At 33.4% G+C, this 16,399-nt stretch overlaps 2 protein-coding genes across 2 annotated transcripts; one reads left to right on the top strand and one right to left on the bottom strand.

The window, feature by feature from the left end:
* Positions 1-9,624: 9,624 nt before the first annotated feature.
* On the bottom strand, positions 9,625-11,166 carry LOC122497859. Its single transcript, XM_043605220.1, has one exon. The coding sequence runs from the start codon at positions 11,164-11,166 to the stop codon at positions 9,625-9,627; it is 1,542 nt and encodes a 513-aa protein (XP_043461155.1).
* A 2,478-nt stretch (positions 11,167-13,644) lies between these two features.
* On the top strand, positions 13,645-15,234 carry LOC122497858. Its single transcript, XM_043605219.1, has one exon. The coding sequence runs from the start codon at positions 13,645-13,647 to the stop codon at positions 15,232-15,234; it is 1,590 nt and encodes a 529-aa protein (XP_043461154.1).
* Positions 15,235-16,399: the final 1,165 nt, after the last annotated feature.

The following is a 16,399-nucleotide window of genomic DNA, read 5'->3' as shown; positions in this document are numbered from 1 at the left end:
TTATTATAGTAGTAAGTTAAATTTTAAAAGCGCCGTACTTGATCAATAAAATATATATATATATATATATATATATATATATATATATATATTTTCATTCTGATTTTACTTATTGATGCTGAAAGTTAATAATTAAAACGTTTAAAATCAATAATGACAAATTTTTGTATAATTATTAAATATAATAAACACGATTAATTTTTAGCAGACATTTTCCTTTTCATTTAGAGTAGTAATTTTTTTCCTTTTAACTAAACAAACTAAATTATTTTAAAAATTCTTATAGAGAATTTATGGAAAAAAACTTGTTCAGAGTTGTCACGCTTTTACTCATTTGAAATTCCCTGACTTTTCCAGATTTTTAAAACTATATTTATTTTTTTCCAAATTAAATAACTAATAAATTGTTTGTTTTTTTTTAAATTATTAATTATTATTTTAGTACATTTTTACGAAAGGGCATTTACTTTTTGTAAGCCCGTTTTCTACTTAAATAAATAAATAAAATTGAATTATTTCTAAAAATTCACGCCATACGGCTTTTAGGCCAGTCGGTGAGTACAAAAAGTGCACATAAGTGCAACCTGAAAAGTCGAAGCAGTTTCTTGTAGTTTGAGGGCCCCAAATAAGAGCCCCATAGTTTGCACCACATTTCCGGTTGCGAAAAATGGTGTAAACAATCGCCAAAGTTCGAAAAACATGGTTTTTCGATGACTGTTGCTTCCGGTTAAATTTTAGGGGAAAAAGTTGTGATTGAAAGTTATAGAGCTTGGAAATAGCTTTCAAATGATTGGTCGCAAGTTAAAAAAGCTTAATTAGTCTAGTTGCAAATGAATTTAAACCATTAAAAATAGCACTTTTTTAATTGTTTAATAACTTTGTTAATAATTATCGAATTTGTTTCTAACTTCCCAGAAATATTCCCCTTGCGAGGCTGAATAAATCCCAAAAAAAATCAACTTGATCGGGTAAATAGTTTATGCATAATTCCATTTGTTAACTAAAAACATATAATTTTTCAACGGAATTTCCCCACTTTTGGACCTGCGAATTTCGTTTTTTTTTCTTGGAGAGTACAGTTAAGGAGTCTAACTTTAATTCCATTTAAATGGGAAATTGATTTTTTTTATTTAAGTGCATAATAATAGACGTTAAAAAAGGGTATGTTTTTTTGACATAAACAAATGGAATAACTCGGCCAATTTTCACTTTATCGATTTCGTGTAAAGGGCATTTGATTTCATTTGTTTTCACAAAACTTTTCCAAAAAAAAATCCAATCTAACTTCAAGAGGTGGAGAGTTAACTTTTTTTTAAAAAAAAATTCCTGACAAGTTAATTATTAATGTTTTTTATTGAAATTCGCACCACTTACAGTTTGATACATGTATTTTATGTAAAAAAATTAAACATAAGGTTTTGTGCATTTATTTTTAATTTATAACAAGTAAAAGTAAATGTATCCATTTTTCAACCTCTGAACGGCGGAGTGGGGGTACTCGGAGGAGCGTGATTCTTGCCGCCACAACTGAATTCAGCCGTTCAAATTTGCAAAAATGGTCATAACTTCGTTAATTATTTACCGATTTTTATCTTTCTTTTTTTAATTTGATGTATTTTTTTACGCTGAATCCAAAAATAATTTTATATGTTTTCAAAATACAATATTTTTAATAATAAAAAAGAAAATTTATTTTAACAACAAATTTTTAATTATTATTTATCATATTTGACAAAAAATTCTTTTCGTACATATAATTCCATTGAATTTAAAATAATATTATGACATAAAAAAAATAAAATTATTTACTTATAAGTGTGTAGCATTGTTGTATTGATAGTTGAACAGGCGTGCATATGTGAACCTGATGCTACAAGCTTATATATAATTAATTTTAATTTTTTTATGTCATAATATTATTTTAAATTCAATGGAATTATATGTACGAAAAGAATTTTTTGTCAAATATAATAAATAATAATTAAAAATTTGTTGTTAAAAATTTTTTCTTTTTTATTATTAAAAATATTGTAATTTGAAAACATATAAAATCATTTTTGGATTCGGCGTAAAAAAATACATCAAATTAAAAAAAGAAAGATAAAAATCGGTAAATAATTAATAAAGTTATGACCATTTTTGCAAATTTGAACGGCTGAATTCAGTTGTGGCGGCAAGAATCACGCTCCTCCGAGTACCCCCACTCCGCCGTTCAGAGGTTGAAAAATGGATACATTTACTTTTACTTGTTATAAATTAAAAATAAATGCACAAAACCTTATGTTTAATTTTTTTACATAAAATACATGTATCAAACTGTAAGTGGTGCGAATTTCAATAAAAAACATTAATAATTAACTTGTCAGGAATTTTTTTTTTAAAAAAAGTTAACTCTCCACCTCTTGAAGTTAGATTGGATTTTTTTTTTGGAAAAGTTTTGTGAAAACAAATGAAATCAAATGCCCTTTACACGAAATCGATAAAGTGAAAATTGGCCGAGTTATTCCATTTGTTTATGTCAAAAAAACATACCCTTTTTTAACGTCTATTATTATGCACTTAAATAAAAAAAATCAATTTCCCATTTAAATGGAATTAAAGTTAGACTCCTTAACTGTACTCTCCAAGAAAAAAAAACGAAATTCGCAGGTCCAAAAGTGGGGAAATTCCGTTAAAAAAATTATATGTTTTTAGTTAACAAATGGAATTATGCATAAACTATTTACCCGATCAAGTTGATTTTTTTTGGGATTTATTCAGCCTCGCAAGGGGAATATTTCTGGGAAGTTAGAAACAAATTCGATAATTATTAACAAAGTTATTAAACAATTAAAAAAGTGCTATTTTTAATGGTTTAAATTCATTTGCAACTAGACTAATTAAGCTTTTTTAACTTGCGACCAATCATTTGAAAGCTATTTCCAAGCTCTATAACTTTCAATCACAACTTTTTCCCCTAAAATTTAACCGGAAGCAACAGTCATCGAAAAACCATGTTTTTCGAACTTTGGCGATTGTTTACACCATTTTTCGCAACCGGAAATGTGGTGCAAACTATGGGGCTCTTATTTGGGGCCCTCAAACTACAAGAAACTGCTTCGACTTTTCAGGTTGCACTTATGTGCACTTTTTGCACTCACCGACTGGCCTATTTTAATAATCAATTATTATCTAAAAATTTAACTGAAATTCATTTTTAAATAAATTTTTATTAGGAAAGTCTACGAGAATTCAATTATTTAAATACAAAAATAACCCTTTGAGCAAAAGGATATCCCAGGGATATCCTAGAGATATCTCGAGGGATATTGAGATATCCCAGGGATATTTGTGACATCTCAGAGATATCCCTGGGATATCCAAATTTCCCTCCCATAGGAGACTCGCGCGGGATATCAAAATATTCTCCACACGGGATATGCTACGTGAGAAATAGTAATATGTTGAAAAATAATTAGAGCTTTAAAGAGTTGAAAAACCATTATTAAATTATATCCAGAATGAGAAAAAAATTATTTCAAAAATAAAAGATTATTTGACTAATATCAAAGTTATTTGTTTGTGATTTAATAAACATTAGTTGAATTCAATAAAATGTCTTTTTAACGCTAAACATTTATTGTGTGTGGGTTTAAACTAATTTTGGTCAATTCATTTTGTCTATTACTGATAAATATTTATTGGTTAAAGATATTTACAAGAAACTAAAAAAATGTGAAAGTTAAACATATTAAACAGCAACACTTATAATCACACAGTGCAAAACACACGCTTCTGATCTAATTTCTAATGACGCGACGCCATGGTCGCCATGACACTCAATTCAATTCAATTCAATTTCAATGTTCAGCGTTGGCACTTATACTTGCGTTACGCTGCGTATATACGGCCATGACCTGGTGACTAGTGAATACGGCTTAAGCCTGTGAACAGAGTAAGGGTGCGATCCCATGTGAGCAGAATACGTCGACCGAAAGCAGAAAATTATGAGAGTGAAAAGAACAACAATATCTACCTATCTCTTTTGCACTCATGATTTTCTGCTTTCGGTCGACGTATTCTGCTTAGTGATGCACGTCGGACAAGACGATCGAGAAATTACAATTACGAGAAAAATGATCGTCTTTTTATTTAACAATATCGTTCAGATCGTTATAAATTTGACAATCTCGACGAATTGTCGATCAAAGTTTTTTTTAATAAATTGAAATTAGTACTAAAAAATATTGTTTTTCAATATCTATTGGCTAATTTTCAAAATGAAATCAATTCATACAATAAATATTTACAGTATAACTTTAAATTTAAATAAATATTTTATATATTATTAAAAATTATTAGTAATTAATTATATTTTAACACAATCAGATAAATAGATTTTGATAATAACATTTTTTTTAACTTTTTATTATATTATTTATAATATAATTTTTTATAATTTTTTGTACTCAAATTTTTCAAAATATCTACAGTTAACTTAATTTTTATTTACAAAAAATAATTATATTTTGTATATATATTGTACATATATTAATATTGATACGTTTTCTTATTTGAAGGGTGACATGACAAAAAGGGTTAAGTGAAAATTTTTCAAAATTGATATTTTTTATAAAAAAAATCAGGTAAATTTATTTACACAGTTCTGTAAAAAGATTTTCTTGTCAATTGCTTTTAAACTCGTTTATATTAAAAATAAGAATCAAAAATATTATTGTGAATATAAGTTAATATGGTTTAAAATATTGCTTTCTTTTTGATATCATTAAATATATTAAATTTCGCTGAAAAATTTTATGTCTATTTAGAAAGTTTTATTCTTTATCTAATTTTGAACAATTTAAATATTGTTCTTCTGTTAATTTTTAAATACTTCTGTTTGTAGTTTGCATTTAAAAATGTTCGTACCTACTGTTTACTTTCAAAAGTAAACATTTAATTAACAATTTTTTTAGAAAACAAACATTTTTTTTAAAACAGACTTTTTTGCAATCAATTTTTTAATTCAATATTCAAAAACAAACTTCATAGTTTTTCTTTAAATTCTAAATTTATTTAACAATTAATTTTATAAAAAAATATGCGCATTTGACGTAACCCCAAAATGGCCCACTTTTACTTATTTTTCTCACTAATATGTAGATTTATCTTCAAAAATTGTATTTACACCGGTAAAGCGCACTAATATTTTGAAGCAGTTTTATTAGACTTCTTCTTAAATGAGTAGGGAAATTTTTAAATGTATTTTCGTTTCCTGTAAAATCATGAAATTATAATTTTCCACCTTTTGTCATGCCACCCTTCATTTGTAATATAATTTAATGTCATCAAGAATCAATTTTTGTCGAACGAAACGAGCCGAACAAAAACAAAGAAAAATCAAAAATATCGTTTCCTTGAAGTTCGTTTCAACCGAGAAGATTCGAACGATGTCGAGCATTTATCGGTTCGACGTGCATCACTAATTCTGCTCACATGGGATTGCACCCTGAAGTTTGGCGGCGCGAACGCCGACCGACCACGGTGTGCACGGCAACACAGCCGGAGAGCAAATAATAGCACTCCGCCTACGTTCCCGTGAACCAATGTAATTAGAGTATCTACTCGAATATGTTTAAATTATAAAATATAAAAGCATGAGATTAAAGGAAGAAAGTAAACAATTATATTTTAATATTAGCGCGTTTTAAGAATCTAAAAACATGAGAGACGACTCTTGGATTAGGGTTAGAGAGAAATTGTACACTGCAAAATGGAGGGGGACACTTTAAAGCTCTTGAAAGGGCTTTAATTAAGTCTGGACGAAATGTGTCGAATCTGGGACAAGACCAAAGAATGTGATCGAGATCTTCATCAATATTTGGACAGTGTGGACAATCGCCAGACTGAATGTAATTTTTTCTAGCGAGACTAGCACCAAGGTTATAGTGATTACTTCTTGCACGACATATAGAAGTGATCCAGAGTCTGCGAGCCACGAAGTTCGCAAACCATGGTTTTCTTCTGGGTTGGTAAAAACATTGTGTGTATTTAGCACCTTTATTTTTGCCTACATCCAGAAAGTATGAGTTGCAGCTATCAGATAGTTGTTTTCGAGCAAGACAAAAGAAGTCAGAATAAGATAGAGGTATGTCTAGTTGTTGATGATTGGTGGATGCGTCTTTCGCCGCCCTGTCCACTTCCTCGTTTCCATCGATACCTGAGTGACCAGGGATCCAAACGAGGGTAGATGGACGATTTAAATTAGAAAGGATTTTTAAGCGGTTTCTGATAGCAAAAATTATATAAGATTTAATTTTGTAGATGTTTTTAGAAGCTAGGTTTTTAAGAACACTAAGAGAATCTGAGAAAATGACCGTATTAGAAAGATTAGAATTTATAATGTAATCTAAAGTAAATAAAATTGCAAAGGCTTCAAGAGAAAAAATTGAAGCATGTTTTGAAATTTTGAATTTAGAGGTTAAATTTAAAGAAGGACAAACAAAGGCGCATCCAGCCAAGTGTTCCTTTTCTGATTTGGAACCATCAGTAAAAAAGAAAGTGTGATTTGGAAAGTTAATGTTGGATAGATCCTTAAATAATATTGAAGGTTTACGAGAGTTTTGAAGTGATTTGCCCCAATTAAGAATAATTTGGGGAGTAAATAAATGATCCTCAAAGAGGAATTCGAAGTAAGGGTCAAGGTCCCTGCTTCTGATTAATTCGCTGTAGGTTTTCGATTTTTCGAAGGCAATTAAAAGAGGATAATTAAATTTGGTATTAGAATCAATAGTGAGTCGAGAGAGTTCTGTAAGCTTAGCTGGAAGAGGATGAGTGGAATTTGAATAAACTCTGTAAAGATATGTTTTAGCAAGGTAATTAAATCTACTTCTTAAAGGGGGTTCACAACATTCTGCAAGCATTACGTTAATTGGGGTGCTCTGTCTGTAGCCTATGGCTAGTCGCAGAGCTTGGTTACGAATCTTTTCTAAACGCGAAAAATTTTTATGAGACTTAAAGTTAGAGCCTTGTGAACCATAATCAATAGGGCTTCTAATTAATGAGTCAAAAATGCGAAGTAAAAGTTGAGGATTAAGGCAAGATTATCCGTACAAGATTTGCCCTTCCGAAAACCGAATTGGTAAGGACTAAGGATTTTATCGCGTTCTATAAGCCAAGTGAGTCTATTATAAATAAGTTTTTCTGCGACTTTAAAGAGACAAGAGGCCAAAGAAATAGGTCGAAATTTACCAGGTGAAGATGAGGATTTTGGAAGGAAAAAGATAAGAAAATTGTTCCAAGAAGGAGGAAAAGTTCCGCTGGAAATTATTCTATTAAAGATTGATAAGAGGGGTGATAGGGACTTTTCTGGAAAATGTTGAATAATATTAAAATCAATTTTGTCAAGTCCTGGGGAGGATTTAGTTTTACAAGATTTAATTACTATTAAGAGTTCTGATAAAGAAAAGGGTGATTCTAGAAATGGGTTATTATCGAAATTATTGGGAAAATTGTCGTGGAATACCGTAGGGGGATAGAGATCATCCACAAGGGAGTGGAGTTTACCCTGTAAAAAAAAAGTATTGGTGTCGTGGTGAATACGGAAATCAAGGGGTCCCAATGCGGTGCAAGTTTTGAGCTTTAAAAAAAACGAAAATACGTGACAGGAGGAAATAATTAGTGTCAGTGCAGAAATATGCGAGTTAAAGGAATGAGAAAATAATAATAGTGAGTGTAAAAATTAAATTTTAAGAAAAAAAGGTAAGTTGAACTGTCAAATATGAGTCCAATGCGGCGTAGGCTGCTTTCAATGCGGTACACAATCGGTACATAGTGCAAGTCGCCAGTAGAGGGCAGAAGCAAGCAGAGCGAATCGAGCGAACACAGTGGCCCAGCTGACATATGATTTGCATTACATTACTTTCCAATTTTTCATTTTATAACCACGTTTCTGCATGAATGTAAACAATATTTTCGATTATTGTAATTTAGAAGATGCTTACCAATTGTACGTTGGCAGATTTAGTGAAAAGTGTCTGTGTACGGAGACAAATGTGTTAGGAAATGTTTGTTTACCTATTTCACGCCATTCAAACCAGTCAAAGTTTCTTTTGCTGTGGCGCATTGAAATCAGCCTATGCCGCATTGGGCCTATATTTGACAGTTCAACTTACCTTTTTTTCTTAAAATTTCATTTTTACACTCACTATTATTATTTTCTCATTCCTTTAACTCGCATATTTCTCCACTGACACTAATTATTTCCTCCTGTCACGTATTTTCGTTTTTTTAAAGCTTAAAACTGGCACCGCATTGGGACCCCTTGATTTTCGTATTCACCACGACACCCAATGCGGTAATTCGCGAATACCGCATTGGCAGGTTGGCACTTGCAATACGGAATCCCGTACCTCCCAATACTTTTTTTTTTACAGGGTATCTATCGTTTCTCTATCTGCTGAGCATGAAGCTGTTGCAGGTTGAGTAAATCGGTTTTTAAAAGACTTTATTATGGCCCATATTTTTGTTAAAGGAGTATGTCTGTCCAGGGAATCGCAGAAGTTTTTAAATGATTGACGTCTAGCCTCACTAAGCGTGCGCTTAGCTATGGCTTCCGCTTTTTTATAATTAAGAAAATTTGAGTAATTAGCTAACTTTTTATAATTTTTAAAAGCTATTTTTCTATTATTAATGGCTTCATCGCATTTATTGTCCCACCAAGGTGCAGGAACAAAAGGTTTTCTGGAAGAGGTAGCATTCTTATTCGCGGGAGCGTTTTTCCGTTGAGGACATGCTGTTTTAATTGACAAGTCAACGAGTTCTACAAAATTATTATAATCAGAGATAGAATTATCAGTGTATAAAATATCAGAATTTGACTCCACGGATGAACGCAGTGTGGTGGAGAATAGGGTCCAATTTATATTTCTTAAATTATATTTGTGAAAGGAAAAAGATGCCATTGGTATTGAAATGCCCAATGACGAAAGAATAGGAAGATGATCACTACCCAGCGGATCGTCAAGGACATTCCAAGATGAGGATGTGAAAAGGTTTGAAGAGACGAGAGTAAGATCCAATGCAGAACCGAGATTAGGTGGCCGGCCTACCATGGTAGGTGAGCCATCATTTAAGAGGATGAGGTCCATCTCATCCAGTTCTTCACATAAGTTACGCGCATTGGGACAGACATAAGAGCCTCCCCAAAGAGTGCTATGACAATTAAAATCACCTCCGATAAAAACGGAGTTGAATCCAGAATTTTTGATTGAATTAAAGAAGCGTTTCCAATAATTAAGGGGGGTTTGTCTACCAGGGACTCTATAAACAGAAACTATTAATAATTCACCCAAAGAAGAGTCAATTGAGACAGCGAGTGTTTCAAGTTCGTCTTCCTGAGTAAAAATTGTTGAAATTTTTGAAAATATCAAGTTTTTGCGAATGGCGATAATGAGACCACCACCCTTATTTACTATTCTGTCGCTTCTAATAATATTAAATTGTTTTAAAATTTTTAAATTATGGTTTTTATCGGGTTTTAAAAAGATTTCGGAAAGAAGGAGGACGTCGAATTTATTAGAGAGACTTTGAATTTCGGGTGCCTTTTTAGAGACACCTCGGCAATTCCATTGCAGGATATTTATTTTAGACAATTGATCCATTAATGTTGTTGTTTACGGAGTTGAACAATAAGAGAATGCTTTCTATAATAGTATTAAGTAGACTTTCGTTGTGTTTAGTTTTTTCTGGTGAAGAACTGGATGAAAGTTGTGTGACATGATCTTTGATCATGGAGATTAGGAATGAAGGGAAGGATTCATGGTTGGAAGTTTGATCAATAGTGTTAGATGTTGAAGGATTAGACATGGAACGAGATGCAGAGAGGGCAAAACCATTAGGAAGATCGCTACCGTCTCTACCATTGTTCCATTGTGTTGCGTAGAAGGAGTTAGTTCTTTTCCGTGACTGGGGCGTGCCAAATTTTTGGGTGGCAGGTCCAATCATGGGACTTCTCCGTTTTTGAGATGAGAGATTTGTGATGTCTGAAAAAAGTTGAGAAGAGTTTTGATTTGTCGAAGAAGGAGCTGGGATTTCTCCAAGCTGTGGAAAATTTGAGAAATTGAAAGAGTTCGGGGTTGTTTCTGTGTTTCTAGGTCGAAGGATAGCTTTTGCTTCAATGAAGGAGAGTCTGTGTATGGTAGCGTAAGTACGGATTTCCTTTTGAAAGGTGAATTCCGGACAATCCTTGGATGTAGCCAGATGAGGACTAGAGCAGTTTACACATTTTGGTGTCTTTGAAGTGTTTGGACAAGGGTTGGTTGTGTCATGGGTGGTGTTTTCCCCGCAGGACTTGCATCGTGGTTGAGAGCGACAGTGTTTGGCGATGTGGCCAAACCTAAAGCATTTCATACAAATACGAGGGTTCGGAAAGTAAGGACGAATGGGACTTGACCCTTTGTAGACCGCTACTCTTTGAGGAAGGACCGTACCCTGAAAGGTCAGTAGGACGGTTTTCGACGGAACGAACTTAAACTCCTTGGTTTTTTCGTCGTAAACTTTGCGATTAAAACGCCACGCTTGGATAATTTTAATTTTATTTACGTGTGGGCCCATAACCTCACCATACTCAATAATTTCCTCAACTGAAATATCCGTGTCGACATCGTTCATAATTCCCTGACAAGAAACGAAACTTGTAGGGATAATGCCTATCAGACCGTGAGATGACAGCTGGGGGTGATTGAGTAGTTGATTCGCCACTTGACCCGATTTTACGGTAACTCTAACTTTACCCCGTCCACTTTGATTAATTTCGACGATTTTGTTTGGGAGTAACGGATGAAGGATACGACCGACGGACATAGGGCCGAGGTCCTCTTTAAAATCAGCTGATTTGGGATCTCGTTGGATAAAAATTGCACAGTTGCTTTTTAGAGAATTATCATAGCTGAGTGTCTGATTAGTGTTTGTGTTAGTTTTGTCAGATGTGTCCGAGTTTGTTTGTTTTGTGCGCTGAGTTGGTGAAGGATTTTCCTTAGTTGCGTCAGAGTCGTGAGTTTGAGATGGTTTAATAATATGCGAATCATTGTTGCAGTGTTTTTTCGCGGTGAGATTCGATAAATCGTCGCGATTTTCGTTTAAACCCTTTAAAAGAACTAAACTGTTCGCGGCGTTTTCGACATCCATTTAGGTTTGAGGGGAGAGGGGAGGACCATAGTCATCCCCAAAGCCGTCCATCATGTTTGAAGAACCGGAGGAAAACCCTCCGGTTAATATACTTTTATGCCAAGACAGAGCTGTAATGGAAACTACTCGAATTCAAAATGGCCGGTCGGTTGACACGCGGTCCACGCGGTAGAGAAACGCTGACTTGGTCGTGCTAAGCAGCACGAAAACCTGAAAGCTTTCTCCACACTACACTACATAAATTCGACTACGCTTCGGTAGGAAAATCACGATTCACAAAAGACGGCAATATGCACAAATAGCGTAAACTTTCATTACGAATGTAACACACGATGCGCTCGGTATCACCGCTCGCGAGGAACCGCCATGACACTCAACAGTTGGGAAGGTCGACGCCTGCGCGTGTAAGATTATATGAGTATACATACATATAAGAGTTCTCTTGTAAGAGTGGTACAGTTCACATCGTGTCTGTGTATAATCCCTACTAAAAATATAATCACAAAACGACAGAAATTTAGTCAGAATCTCTGACGTTTTTAGGCTGCATTTGTTACGATTGCAGCCACAGAACGTCAGGCTTGAGTCATGTTTAATCAGAAAGCTTCAAAAGTAGTCAGGTTTTTTATACAAAGTCGACACCCTTTTTTACCTGGAAAAAGGTCAACTGACCGTCATAAAATTGAAGGAAAATCTTTTTATTTGTTTATATTCATATTTATTTAAACATTATACTTGTTTCTCATCGACTTAGAATTCATCTAACAATATGCTCTTATTATGCATGCAGTATATCCTTTAGAACTTAAATTCAAAAATGATATCCTTTTTTATTTAACAATTACGGTTTTCGAGATACGTTACAGTTTCCTTAAAAAAATGTTTTTTATAATAAATTTTAGATATTTGTAATTGTGGAGATTTCTAGATTTTGAATTTATATTCATTTTACTTGAAATTTTAAAATTGCAAAACTTTTGAGCAATAAAAATTAGGTTAGAGACCCGAACCTCGTAACAATAGACCCGCAATTCTATTGTGAAAAAAGGGCTACGCACAAATTTCAAGTTTTAACGGTACTTTACATTTACCGGCTATATTTCGGTGAGGGGCTGTAAATAAAAAAAAAAGATTTCAATGCTCAATAATAACAATCCATAAACATCGGGATTGAACAGGAGCATAAAAAATCCTTTAGTCAGAATTAACCAAAAGCTTCAGGAATCGTCAAAGTAGTCACAAAACATCAAAATTTCTGACGTTCTCTCTTTATTTCTGATTTTATTTTTAGCAGGGATATTAAAGTTTTTCGCGGATAAGTAACATTATCAGCGTTCACAAACTAAAACGCATATAGTTTATCGTCTACATTTAAAGTAATACTTGTTCATTGAAAAGACCCTCGGTACTTCGGTGCTTTTGGCACAATCGCTGATTTCCTCGGCGCTGAGGAGCGCGTCACCTCGTTGTCCAGCACGGCCATCTTGCTATATTTAAGTATCGTTTTTTTTCTTTCTCTTTCCTACACGGAGAGAAATCTGCTGCTAATATTACTCGAAAGAGCACATTACTTAAATTGCTTAACGTTTCTCTTATATTTTTAGCATCGATTCATATACTTATTGTAAAAATACTTTCAATGCAATAAGCATAAGAGACAGTAGCTAATTTTGCACGAAATCTTTATTATAAATACAAAGAGAACGTGCTATAAAAGTATTAGATTCTTCTTATAAGAATCGCTCGAACTCCGACTGATTTTCAGGCGGACTTTATACAACACAATATTACCTGTGTATACGCACATATAACTCACACACAAATATTTCTCTCTCTCTCTCTCTATATTTGATATTTCTTTGTCCTGTAAAACATTATTATATATTATATGTAGTATTTAATACTTGTTGCTGTTATAAAAAGATAATATTTATTTAATAGTAAGTATATTATTTAAAAATTATTGCATTTTTATTCGTGTTTGAATATATAAGCAACATGTGAAAATTGTTAGGTTATGTTATTGCAAACGTCACCGCTTTGTACGCGTTCGGTTCCTCGAAACCATCCAGAGAAATATATGTGTGTGTGAGTTATATGTGCGTATACACAGGTAAGATTGTGTTGTATAAAGTCCGCCTGAAAATCAGTCGGAGTTCGAGCGATTCTTATAAGAAGAATCTAATACTTTTATAGCACGTTCTCTTTATATTTATAATAAAGATTTCGTGCAAAATTAGCAGCTGCTTTTTGTTTTTATTGCATCGAACTCTCCATTACATTAAATAGATGATTTCGTATATAAATTATTATAACCTCAAGCTAAAATTCTATTCAGCAGTGACTAATAAAATTTGTAAAGATTCTGCAAGCAATAATAGCAACAGATTTCTCTCCGTGTACTATTAAAAATATTTATTTATTCTGTCGTGGCACAAAAGCCTATTAAATGGAGGTTTATTCTCCGATTCATTAAACATGAGTTTCGACACGGGAGGGGTGTTTAATCCCCCCCTTCCCCCTCAAACGGAACAAATGGAGGTGGTTTCTGCAGCAGAAAGCCTCCTGAGTATCCAGAATTCGTTTTCTTCAAGTCAAGAAGACCTAAATCCAGAATCAAAGAGACAACGTCACAATCACAGTCACAATGACCAACACTCTGACACACACATCCCAAAACAAATAGTTGATAAACAAAAAACGAAAACAACTACACCTCCTGGAGACAACCAAAGTGACACACAAACAAAATCTCCCCTTTACTATGACAATTCCTTGAAATCTAATTGCACTATCTTTATCCAACGCGATCCAAAATCACCTGATGCTAAAAAAGACCTAAATAACATGTCGATAGGTCGCATTTTACACTCCACTTTTCCGGGTAAGATTGTCGATATTAACCGTAGCGGTTTTGGTAAAGTTAGAGTCGTATTAAATTCAGGCAAAGCTGCCAATCAACTTCTTAAAGATAAATCGCTTTCAACAAAAGGACTAATTGCTATAGTCCCTGCTAACTTTGTGTCTTGCCAAGGTGTCATGAGTAATGTTCCTGTGGACATTACAATTGATGAAATCCTTGCAAATACTGAAATTGTAGGTCCTCATGTGAGAGACATAAAAATCATTAACGCCCGTCGTATGAACAGAAAAACGCTTGACGGAAAAGATAATTCTGTCAAATATGTACCAACCACAACCGTGCTCCTCACTTTTTCAGGCACAATTCTTCCGCAAAGAGTAGCGATTTACAAGGGATCAAGTCAGATTCGCCCTTATATCCCCGATCCACGCATGTGCTCAAAATGTAGCAGATTTGGACATATTGCCAAATTCTGCAGATCAAAACCTCGTTGTCAATCCTGCACATTGGAGGTCATTCACGACATCAATAACATTTGCACAGGTCCTAAAGATACACCTGAGTGCCTTAACTGTCACGGAAAACATATGAGCTCCTCAAAAGATTGTCCAGAATTTATTTTTCAAAAGAAAGTCCGCGCTTATGCCACGATTCATAAAACTTCTTTCAACGAAGCCAAATCAATTCTCCGCCCATCCAATCACCAAACTTCTAAACAAGCGTTCAATTTTTCTGACTTCCCCGAATTAGGTGAGGCTCCTACTCCCACTTTTAGCACGTCTCAAAACGCCTCTCGATATCTTTTCTCGGAAGCAACAAATGTTACCTCCCATCATTCTGGAAGCTCAAAAAATGCGTCACTCAGCCTACATCAAAAGCCAACACAATCGCGTAAAAGATCTGTTCACAACTCTTTCTATGCAACTCACTGGAACAATGGAAGGAGTGATAACATCTTTTCTAATGGCTCTGCCTTGTCTGCTCCATCACCATCAGATTTTTCCTCATCTTCCACTACTTCGTCACCTCCAAATGTAGATCCTCTTTCAACATTCCTTACCTGGCTGAATAACCAGGTCGCACAAATTTCTTCTACCTCCTCTCCGGATATAGTAAAACAAAAACAGGATAAACTTTCTGAAATCATTGAAAGTTTACGGTCCCTTTTCGATTCTGGTCCTTCCGTTAATGGCCAATCTAAGTAATCTAAATGTCATGCAATGGAACTGTCGGGGTGTCAACAATAAGACACCCGAGTTACTAAGACTATCTCATAAATTCGACATCCTTATTCTCTGTGAAACATTCTTAAAATATAATAAAAAAGATAACCTTAATTCCCTTAAACAATATAACATTATTAGATCAGATAGAACATTAAATAAAGGTGGCGGTCTAGCTATCGCCATTCGCAAAAATATAATGTGGCATTCCAGGAGAAATTTACTACTTTTCGGAGCACCCTCACCGATTTCTTTCAAACTTGGTAGTATTACATTTGTTGGCCTAAAGTTTCAGAAAATCAATTTTTTAAGTAAAATCAATTGTTTATTTAAAAGTTACAACAATTGCTCAAAATTGTTTAAATGCCCATATCTTTTAAACGGTACAAGATAATTGAGTTTTCTTTTTTGCTAAAAATTCATAAAGACGAGACGCTTCAAAAATGTTATTAACATTTTTTTCTTATTTTGTTAATTAAAAAAGTTATTTAAATAAATAAAATTAACTTTTGTGCCAGAATTCAAAATTAAATGACTTACGAACCAAAAAATTCCTTGTTTTTCACACTTTTATATTCCGAAGAAAAAAAGTTGTTTGAGTTTTTCAATCACTTATAATTTAAACAATGATTCGCTTGTTTACAATTATTTTGCAACTAAATGATCATCTGTTCTCACCTGCGCGCGACACTGCTACGTCACGTCCGTCTGTCTTCAGAATATATTTTTGACAAGCGTGGAAAAATTGAGGTTATGTTTAATCAAAACAACGCATTTCAATCTTTTTAAAGTTTTAGGATATCAGGATATCAATATCCTGATTTAACTTTTTTTCCATGACTGCTAAAAACTTTAAAAAGATTGAAATGCGTTGTTTTGATTAAACATAACCTCAATTTTTCCACGCTTGTCAAAAATATATTCTGAAGACAGACGGACGTGGCGTAGCAGTGTCGCGCGCAGGTGAGAACAGATGATCATTTAGTTGCAAAATAATTGTAAACAAGCGAATCATTGTTTAAATTATAAGTGATTGAAAAACTCAAACAACTTTTTTTCTTCGGAATATAAAAGTGTGAAAAACAAGGAATTTTTTGGTTCGTAAGTCATTTAATTTTGAATTCTGGCTCAAAAGTTAATTTTATTT

The sequence above is a fragment of the Leptopilina heterotoma genome, unplaced genomic scaffold (assembly GCF_015476425.1).
Source record: "Leptopilina heterotoma isolate Lh14 unplaced genomic scaffold, ASM1547642v1 Lhet_14, whole genome shotgun sequence".
NCBI lineage: Eukaryota > Metazoa > Arthropoda > Insecta > Hymenoptera > Figitidae > Leptopilina > Leptopilina heterotoma.
Note: the sequence above shows the minus strand (reverse complement) of the source record. Positions and strands in the feature narration are given on the sequence as shown.